The 11050-nt window shown below is 43.3% G+C and overlaps 1 protein-coding gene across 1 annotated transcript; it reads right to left on the bottom strand.

Moving 5' to 3' along the window:
• Positions 1–1660: 1660 nt before the first annotated feature.
• On the bottom strand, positions 1661–7881 carry ufm1 (ubiquitin-fold modifier 1). Its single transcript, XM_035431820.1, has 6 exons — positions 7723–7881; positions 7564–7620; positions 6437–6494; positions 5501–5540; positions 4920–4952; positions 1661–2510 (listed from the first exon to the last, which is right to left on the bottom strand). Coding segments are annotated over exons 1-6 (258 nt in total). The 5' UTR covers positions 7725–7881; the 3' UTR covers positions 1661–2442.
• Positions 7882–11050: the final 3169 nt, after the last annotated feature.

Genomic DNA, 11050 nt, shown 5'->3' on the forward strand with positions numbered 1-11050 from the left:
AAAAGGAGATTAACATAAAACATACCTCTGTCAGTAATGTCTGTAATAGTATAGCTGGTGGAGCTCGTTAGTTTTTCCATTCTTTAAGGACAGTTTAGTTTTTATGTGAGTGGAGAGTGGTGGTTCTGATAGGGGAGTGGGGGCGGAGCCAGAGTGGAGGGCCTGGGGAGTGGGAGGGGCTTTCCTGGGTCACGCCCCTGAATTGACATCATCAGTTTAGTCCCCCCCCCCCCCCAACACTTTTACTGGTCCTGTTGTAAAGGGACAAGGTCAAGCCCGTAGCTGTGGGCTGATGGCCTCTTGTGCTGTGGTCCGCCTGCCCTTCTACCTTGGAATTCCACAGCTGCGTCTTCAAATCCAGGCTGTGACACTCACCCGTTTCTGTGCACGTATTCCTCGCTGATTTATTCCTCTCTGGGCCAAACCAGGTTCACGTCAGCCCTACGTCTGATTTTTTCAGGGGTGTCTCATCATATACCCCAGCCACACGTCAGCCCATTCCAGATTTTTTCCCCTTTTCGAAAGAGTGCTTATGACCCTACGTGCACCACGTGTCCTTGTCAGGTTTATTGCAGAACATTTTTATTACACTGTCCCTCAACGACCCCAATTTTGGCTGGAAGTCATAGAACTCCATTGTTGTCCAAAAAAGTATAAACAAGTCAAAAACATACTGTTGCTTTGGTCAGCATGTTTCACCGTCACAAAGAAACTGGCCTTTGTACTTTTTAACCGAAACAACCTTGTAGTGACGATCGCTTTTTCGATGAGTAGTTTGGTGCAGCAGCAAAATACTGATAATGGTCCCCATTGAAAGGAACAATTTGCTCCGTTTTGAAGTAAATGTGGTGATGACTACACTGGCTGTGTTTTTCGTGATAACAGGTTGCATTTTCTGAAAATGAAAATATGTCTTTCTGAGCTGCATTTAATGACTTCAACAGACAACTTTAAATGAACGGCTCTCCTGGCTGACGCTAAATGGGGTAGGAAAACATCGAAAAGTACTGAGAGTTTGTTCAAAAACATTTTGGTATTTTCACCATACCGAAAATGATACAAAAAAAGATAATTAGCGGCGTTGTCCTTTAAGACGCCCACCGTAGGTAGGCCTGAACGCACTAATAGCGAGCGCGTTAAAAACGACAAACGCAAGTGAAGGTGGGTGTGCTGCATTATGACAGCGTCAGGCCTGAATTAAGGCCTAATGGGTTCTGCTTAACGACAGAAGAAAAGGAGGGAAAAGAAGAGAGAGAGCTACGACACATCTCTTGATTATAACGAATGAAAGGAGCTCCATTATCGCAAACGAATGCTTGGACGCTCAACGGTTGCTTTCTAGTGTGGGGGGGTGGGGGGGGGGGGTCGAGAAACGGCCACCTTCCGCCATTTACCGGTCATATCGCATCATTACCGTACGCCCAGGCCCCCCCACTCTTTGCCGGGTTTACAGAATATTAAGTGGATGTTTTATGCATACAATGCAAATCTCCAGAGGGAATGATGACAAATAAAGGCAGTAGCTTTTAGCCGCAGAATAAGTGATGTGAACACCTGCATGGTGACCCCTTCATCGCCCGGTTTACGCCAGATATTTATGGTTATATTTTCCACACACATTTCCAAATAAGTTCACAGAGGAACAGTGTACAGTGTTTTGCCATAATGTTTAATTGTATTTCGTAAAATTAAACGAACAAAAAAAAATCACATTTTCATAATGACATTAACTGAAATTAAATGAAGGGACCCTGGAATAAGTTTCTATGATTGTTACACGTCCATTTTTATGTGACAAATTGGCGTGTTAGGACGCTGTTAAGAAGCGTTTAATACTATACAGGCTTTTCTACCAGCAACAAGTAATTCTATCAGTTTGTTAGACAAGAGAGAAAAGCCAAAGCCACTTGTTAAAAGTAAATACAGAAAACGCTCTTTGACAGTAAACTTCAGCACAAAACAAGTGTAATAGTGATGGGGCGTCACAACAAGGTTTTCCCAAAAGGTTTCCTTATTTACATCTGGAGGGAGACGCCAAACGCCATGGCTCGGCCAATCACAGGCTGCGTTTGACCTGAACACGTTCACGTTCAACTACGCCGCTCTCCTGTCCATCTAACCGTTCCAGCCGCTACAGGCGGCCGTGAAATGTAATATTCAACGTGTCTGGTAAGCATTCTCCCCAGCCTCTCCTCCATGTACGTGTATGTCTGAATGTCGAAAAAAAAATGTGTGGGAGTATCTTTGTGCAGCCTGTGGGGGGTCAGTCCAGGTCGGCTAAGCGTAACGACACATCACGGAACCGAACTGCCAACGTGCGAGAGGAGTCATTTCAGGGCCCCAAAAAAATAAATAACGGGGTTTTGTGTTTTTTGTTTCCGTTCTCTTTAGCAAATGTCAGACATGATCCCATTCCCACTCCTTTCCCGTAGCGGTTTGCGGCTAGCAGCTTCCCACTCTGTCTCTGGGAATGATCCGGAGCTCCGAGCCGTGTTTCAGGAACACGTTTCCTGTGAGGAGGAGGAGGAGAGAGAGAGAGAGAGAGAGAGAGCGGGAGAGTGTGGTTAGGGAAGAAGACGAACGGAGAAACGCACCAGCTGACCTAGCGTGTTATTACAGAATATGCGTTTAAAAAATGTGTACAGAAATAAAGCGAAGTGCTCAAAAATCCGGCCAACCGAAAACAACCGCCAGAGTTTAAAAACCAACGGAATAAATCGCCGGCATTCTCTCCTCGCCCTTGGCTTTTGTTTTCTGCTCAGAGAGATCCGAGGTGATTTAACGGTGTAATCAGCTGTAGTAATTGAGAGCCGCGTTAACAATAAAAACCAACACATCCTCCAGCTCTTTCAAGGGGAAACGTGAGCACCATCGCAACAAACGGCGCTGTCACAGAATAACAATTTTTTTTAACGGTAAAAGATAAATAAATCAAACTGACTGTTGAGGTGAGTTTATAGTTCACACACACTGTCTCCTCAAGGGAGCTGTACTGAGATCAAAGGCCACATTCATTACCAGTCTAGTTTGCTTGAGAGACAGTTGGTTCAAGCATCTTCCAGTGACCTTTTGTTTTTCAATAGGCCAACTGTTTAAATTCTTTAGCCTCTGAAAAGTATATTTCTGAAAAGGTAAGTTAATATGAATGGCTGAAATACCACTGGGATTCCCTCCATTATCAGACTTACAGATCGTGCAAATCTAGATTCATACACGTCTCTATGATCTTATGAAAGGTTAACGGTCATGAAAGAAATCCTCGTGGTCTGGGGCTGTTTTCCATGGTTTGGGCTAAGCCCCTTAGTTCAAGTGAAGGGAAATCATGGTGCGAAAGCATACAGCCACATTCTAGCTTCTGTGCTTCCCCAACATTTCAGCGAAGGCCCTTCCCTGTTTCAGCATGACGATGCCCCCAGGCACACAGCGAGGTCCGATATAGATACGGTTTTGTTGAGAATGGTGTGGAGGAACTCGACTGGCCTGCACAGAGCTCTGACCTCAACCCCATCCAACAACTTTGGGATCAACTGGAAGGCCAACTGTGAGCCAGGCCTAATCACCCAATCAGTGCCCGACCTCACTAATGCTCTTCTGGCTGAATGGAAGCAAATCCCTGCAGCAGTGCACCAACATCTAGTATAAAGCCTTCCCAGAAGAGTGGAGGTTTGTTGTAGCAGCAAAGGGTGGCCCGACTCCACATTAATGCCCATAATTTTGGATGAGACATTGGATGTCAGGTGTCCACATACTTTTGGCCATGTAGTGTATCAAGCACTTCCTGCTGAAGGACGGAAGGGTCATGCCTACTGCTCAGCATTAACAGCTAGGTGTGACGTCAGACTTGCAGCCAGATTACATGCAGCTCTTTCTGGAGCCAAATCATCTATCTTCAGACTTTAAAGCCAAGCCACAAAACAATTTTAAAGAAAAAAAACGTGGTTATCATAATCTGTTTTGTATTATTACCAGTAAGGCCTGGACTTTAATATTGGAGAAAGAATTATTTGAAAATGGTCCATGGAAATGGGAATGGCGCTTGAAATCAATACGACTCCAGCAAGAATGAATGAAGAAAATGACCGACATCAGCAAAATTTCAGCTTCAAATGAGCCTGTTTGTGGAAAAACAGACTATTTGTGCTGCAGTCAAACGACAGGAGGAGTAATGAGGTAGAAGCGCGAATCTGTCAAAAGCCCCCCCCCCACGTGAGACGACTGCCTCAGTTCTCCCCGATTTTAAAAAATACAAAGGATTTCATTCACGCCCCCCTGCCCCCCACCCCTATTCCCCACAAACAAACCCAACTGCCGCAGAAGCCCCTAGAAGTTACTTTCCATGAAAAAGTGAATACATTTACAAACAAATATGAGATTTACATATACAAGCCTCCGAGCATGGCTGTCTGCCTTATTGCTTTCTGTCCAAAATTTCTCCAAAAGGAAAATACAGTACTGTGAAATATATGAAATGCAGTCAATAGCGCACCATTCAGGAACCTATTTAAGTTAAGCGGTTAAATAGCTGTTAAATGTTAAATGCCTTAGCAGATAAGTGACAACGTTTATTTAGGATTTATTTAAATCACCTGATTGAACCGCGTTACCATTCAAGAACACAAGAACAGAAAGGTGCTGAACCCGGGGTTCTGGAGGGCCGTAGGGTTCTGCTGGATTTTGGTTTTCACCTGAAAATCGGGCCCAGGTCAGATCCCATGAAACCAGGTGGGCTGAATTCACCTTGCGATCGAATGCCCTGATTGGTCAGTGAAGGGCTGAGGGACGATGACCACCTATGGTTCTCCAGGACCAGGATGGAAGATGCCCGCATCAGAACTAATGTGGCTGCTATGTTGTGACAGAGGGCCCAGGTGTGGAGCATATGGAGAGCGGACAGGTAGACCAGGTGAGAGGACACCTACCTGCTGTCTGAGCTGGGTTAATCCCAATGCCATCTGCAATGACAAAACGACAAAAAGCAGAACGTTAACCAACATCCAATATGGGCATCGCTGAGAATCCAGCCAATGGCAAGCGACAGCTAGCACGTCGACGCGGCAACGGCAGGAACTGACGTGGCAACAGGACCCTTCCCAGAAACAAATCTCGGAAGGCACAGCACCTCTGTCGTAAGAACGGTGGAGAACAATTTTTTTTTCGTGTTCAGCACATCATCTAACTTTCTAAATTTAGGAAGAGTTGTTGATGATTAAATGCGTCCAACGGAGTGTGACTCCATGATAATGGCTCATTTCTTCTGCAGAACATCTACCGCGGGCATCTCTCAGTGAATATTTCACACTGAGGCTGTACTTTTCCTATGAAATTAGTGCACACATTTATTTCTGTGTCATTTCATTTTTTTTTTTCCCCCACAAGGGTAGATGCACAGAAAAATGCACTGCTGGGAGGAGGGGTAAGCATTTTGCAATGACATAAAATATTACTTCTCAAAATATAAAGTCAACCTATTACAAAAACCTTTTTGAGGCTGGCCACTCACCATTTGTAATAATGGCACTGGTCGCTGCTGGTACTTTGAACTGTGGAGAGGAGCAACAAGGAAAAGAGACTATTAATATTAATCCGCATTAGAAAAGCGAGTGACGGCAAAACCGATCATGTCTCATACTGCCAGGGTTTGCAAGCAAGTCCTCCAAGTCTCCTGTGAAAAGCAGTGGAGGTGGTTGCCGAGTGGCTCATTCCGTTAAGGGCACTGGTCCTAGCGTGTGAACTGGCCTGAACTCGCACAGGAAGTTGCAGCAATGAGTGCGCACAAATCTAGAATTCCAGATTGAGAGACGGTGTGGGTAAAATTTAGAGAAAGGGACATCAAAATTATATGGAGACTCACATTTTCTCACTGTGGTCCAATATCACTTAACATAGCTACCAGAACAAAGAAAGAAACCTATACCTAATATTCCCATGAATACAAATTCAAGTCGCCAGACAGGCACCTAATTTTTGGGATCCAGTGGCAAGATATCAAAGGGCAATTCAGCATTCTATGCTTTACGATTCTCTGTAATGGATAGGGTGCCAGGCTTGTAACTCCGTTGTAGGTTCAACTCCAAGGTGGGGCACTGTCATCGCACCCTTGTGCAAGGTACCCAACCTGAAGTGTTTCAGTAAATATCCGGCTGTATAAATGCATTGTGCGTAGAGGAAAAATAGCAATAACAATGTACGCAGTGTAATCGGCAGTGGATAAGAGCGTCTGCTAAATGTCTGAAATTTAAGTGCGCAGCTGGGGACTGTTGTGGGCATCTGTTGCTGTTTTGTCGCCAGACTAATTTGTACGTGTAGCCAATATTGGCTCCATTGTCGCAATTTACTTCAGCCCACGTAAAAAAAAACTCTGCAGGCCAGCCGAACTGACGGACAGTCGTTTTAAACGCTTCAGTGCACATGCGAAAGTTTGAAAATGCAAACTCACCTCTTCTGCCGCAAACTTTAAAACGGCTGTGAACGGCGTACTTTCTGGCACGCTCAATCTGAAACAGAAATGCAGCGTTTAGACATTCCTTCTTCCTGGTAGCAGGGAACAGTCCAATAATTTGATTCCGTTCATTAAAATGCACAACTTCCTATGCATAATGGATAACGGATTCCGCGCGACTCGGATTTAATTAAGAACCTGACAGACTGGTCTGAAATGAAATGGGGAAAAATCTTTCATCTCAGACTCAATTCCAACTGCAGCGATAAAGACCTCTTTAGACCCTTAAATGTCATATGTCAAAATGAAATGTTATAGGCCCAGGCCTACTTATGTAATAGCAAAAATAAATAATAAAAACATAAATTAAATCGGCATCACATTCAGCTCTTTACTTTACTACTGTTTCTACAGAGGTTATCAGAACTCACAATTCACAATAGTGCAGTTTCACTCCTTTCGCTATTTATTATTCAAGAAATTGATTAAATAATACGAACAAACAGGATTGGACCTTTTTTAGAATTATACTCGCGTCGTGTCAGTGACCATGTGGACACACACAGACATAGCTGCCTCATTAGCGAGACACCATGCTCACGACAGTTCTACCCATATGGCCAGCAATGCAGTAGTTGCCACAGTAGAGGCTTGTCCCTTCTGTGTTGCAACTCAGCCAATAATATTCTTCTGTGTGCTTGTTGCCCACTCGCTTGTTACTCGTTTGCAACAGCCAGCTAATTGCTTACAATTCATAGCTAATTAGCTATAGCTGCACTCACGAGCTAACAGACTGACAGCGCAGATAGACAATTGTCAAGTAAAATGATTCATGCACATCAAATTATCGCTAGATATCAAGCTAACTCGTGGCAGTACCATTTCAAAGTCTTATTTGTGGCATGTTTGTATCATCCACATTAGCCGGCTAATAGCCGGTTTGTTTCGGAAATTAGCTAGCATAAGTATTCATTTTTCAAGAACAGCAATTTAGTTCGCTAGCAATCAATTAAAATAATGTATGCTTTACTCAATAGAAATGCGTATATGTAGCGATATAGGCGATGTACCAACATATAGCGGCTACACTGTTTCGGGCTGAAATCTACAGATCTGTCACTTACACTTTATAAGGTAGCCGGGGGTCCGATGTAAGCGTGATTTTAAACGTTACCTTAGACCTGTTGGAGAAAACAGTTCGACTGTCAGAAGCGTTCGCATTTGTTTCATTGTAATTTTTTTTCACGGGTTAAAACTATACATGGTAACACATGTGAACTTACATTTTTCAATCGCCTGTTTTCCTTTTCCACTTTGCTCACCGACCAGGAAGTCAAAAGGACCCGAAATAACACGTCATCCTTCTGTTAAGCCAGGATCTTCCATTTTTAGGTGACATGCGCGTACGATACAAACGTTTTCGTTAGGGACATTTTCCCTGTAATAAATAGCGTGTTATAAAATCTAAAAACCAAACACATGCAACATAAAATGTGTATTTATTGAAAGGCAGTCGGCGAACTCGCTGAGTGAAATTTACCGTAATGCACAGAGTATATGCGAGTACGTTTTTCGTTCGTGATTTTCCACCTCTGAATTTTAACGACTCATGTCATGCATTTTAACTTAAAATCTCAAAACATTCAATTTAAACATGCACGACCATTTTGATTTTAAATGACAAACATTTTATAACTGTAATTTGGGACGTTTTGTCTTTGGCCACAATGGATTCTTCTGTCTGCGGCACTGAAGACGAATCTCTCTAATATGTCATATTTGTCTAAAATAGATGAACTTGTGTATTTTGGTGTTGCTTTTTAGTGGTGCGTTTCATGATGAAGATTTTTGGTGATGTTTGCAATGTTTCATGGAACTCAGAAATTCAGTTTCAGTTTTAAGTTTTAAAAAGTCAAAATGCATGACTGTGCATGAGTGATATTTCCCCCCAATTTTTCAAAATGTCAGCACTTGGCCACCATATTGGATTTTGTTGCTTGATCATGTGACCTGTGGGTATCCATTTGTCAGATAAGTCCCATTACACGCTACAGACCTGCTAGGATTTTGGGAGTGTTTAGAGTCGTTTGTCAAACATGGCAAATCAAAGAGGCAGTCAGTGGCTGGCTCCCTTAATAACACTTGAAGAAAAAGGAGGATGCATGTCCAAATTTGCCCGTGCTTTAGTTCTTCCCTGTCTTCCAATAAACCAATTAACTGGCTGCATTCTGCAGATAAGCACCTTGGGGCGTGGAGTAGGCATTATTAATGGCTTCCCGACCCGGATCTAGCAGTTAATTACAGGTTAATATACATCACATTGATTTACAATACATTTCACGGTAACGCTTGTACAAAAGTCAGTCGGTGGTCCCCAAATTTCACAGCTGAGATGGAGAGAAAAACAACTTGAAAATGTTACACTACAAATAACTGTTGAACAAGGCATTAGCAGGACCTCTACAGTGCTCCCATTTTACAAGCTGGAAAAATAATTTAGTAGCACATCTACTAATTGGGACCCATTCGTTTGCTCCTAAATTTTTTCAATTTAGGGGCACATATGACCCTTGGGTAAAATGTTAGGACACTGGGCACATTGCTTACAGTGAAGGTTGGAAGTTTGTTTCAGTGAGGAACTTGACATGAATTGCTTCAGGGTTCATGTCCACCTGTATGAATTAATTATATGTAAACATGTATGGTTGTGTAAGTCACTATGGTTAACAGCACCTGCTAAATAGCAGTAATATAACGGTACATGCTGTTTGCTCTTTGATAATTCAGATGAGTGGGGCGACATAGCTCAGGAGGTAAGACCGATTGTCTGGCAGTCGGAGGGTTGCCGGTTCAAACCCCGCCCTGGGCATGTCGAAGTGTCCTTGAGCAAGACACCTAAACCCTAACCCCTAACTGCTCTGGCGAATGAGAGGCATCAATTGTAAAGCGCTTTGGATAAAAGCGCTATATAAATGCAGTCCAGTCCATCCAGATGACATTAAAAACCTAGCCGGTGTCCCAGTCTATGTCCCCGCAGTACCAGCTTACCTCCCGTTGGTGACACAATAACAAGTGAAGGTAATGTGTACATTCAGATGGCATGTGCTTCTGCTCATGTAAAAGTACATATGTCATCTTGTATAGGTATCATAGTCCTGGCCTATGATTTTCACTTAGCAGGCTGGTTGCAAGCACAGGCAGTCGCCATGGACACCATCCATCGGCATGGAACACCAAGAGTGCCACAGTGATCAGTAAATAAATATAAAAATTAATACATAAGTGGCTTGTAACCGAAAGGTCATATGTTCGATTCCTGGCTAGGACACTGCTGTTGTACCCTTGAGCAAGGTACTTAACCGGCATTGCTTCAGTATACATCCAGTATATATCCAGCTGTATAAATGGATGCAATGTAAATGCCATGTAAGAATAAAAAAAAAAAAGTTGTGTAAGTCGCTCTGGATAAGAGCATCTATTAGATGCCTCTAATGTAATGTAACTTAATGTAATGAGTCACAGTATGGGACACTGTGTTCTTCATTCCTTAGCCCATCTTCAGTATTTTGAGGGCCTTCATTGGTGCAGGCAGATTGTGCTCTTTTGCTCTTGGGCCTGGAAAGGCAGTGTCATGCAGCCCACGTCCTGTCAAAGCCCCGCACTGAAAGAGAGATTTCACTGCATTCGCTCTGTCTCAAAAAAAAAAAAACCGGCCATTTCAGAGTCTCTCTCTTCACCTCTGAGCTTTTCAGAAGAGCCTCATCTCAGGCGATGATTCAAACTGTGACTGTTTATGAGCAGTGCATTATGGGTAGCCGTTAAACTGTCAACTGTCATTGGCGTTTGCATGCGTGTGTGTGTGTGTCTGTGTGCGCTCCTGTGTGTTTTTGTGTGTGTTTTGTGTGTGTGTGTGTGCGCGCGCTCCTGTGAGTGTGTCTGTGTGTGCTCCTGTGTGCGTGTGTCTGTGTCTGTGTCTGTGTGTGCTCCTGTGTGTGTGTGTTGTGTGTGTGTGTCTGTGTGCGCTCCTGTGTGTCTGTGTCTGTGTCTGTGTGTGCTTGTGTGTGTGTGTTTGTGTATGTGTATATATGCAATAAGTGTGTCTGTGCATTGCAAACCATGGTGATGAGTCACACTGCTAAATCTCTCCGTGTCAAAGCTGCATGTGAGTCATTAGGGGTGACACCCAAAGCTGGGATATCAAAAGGAAAGTGTAAAAACCATGCCTGAGGATGCCTGTCTATATCTGTGCATTTGAGTTTTCACCCAAAGTGACTTCAGTACCACAATCTGGCTGAACCCATCTGAACTGATTGATCATGCTCATAATGATGGTGACGACGACAATGATGTTTAAGGTATAAAAATTGATACAAAAAACATTGATAGACCTTTCTGCCCCATTTCTTTTGGTGACCTTTTAACATGTCACATTTTTACAAAGTTATTTACAGCCCTCAAAAATGACTTCTGTCAGTCACATAGATATGTGTTTAAATTAATCAGTTTCTGTAAAAAAAATGCTGGTAAAGTTAAAGCCAGATCTGGAAGCTAAATCTTAATCCTTTCTGCAGCATGGCTGGGGTGTTGTAGCGGCAGCTTCGCACCAGAAGC

Source organism: Anguilla anguilla, chromosome 9 (genome assembly GCF_013347855.1).
Source record: "Anguilla anguilla isolate fAngAng1 chromosome 9, fAngAng1.pri, whole genome shotgun sequence".
Taxonomy (NCBI): domain Eukaryota; kingdom Metazoa; phylum Chordata; class Actinopteri; order Anguilliformes; family Anguillidae; genus Anguilla; species Anguilla anguilla.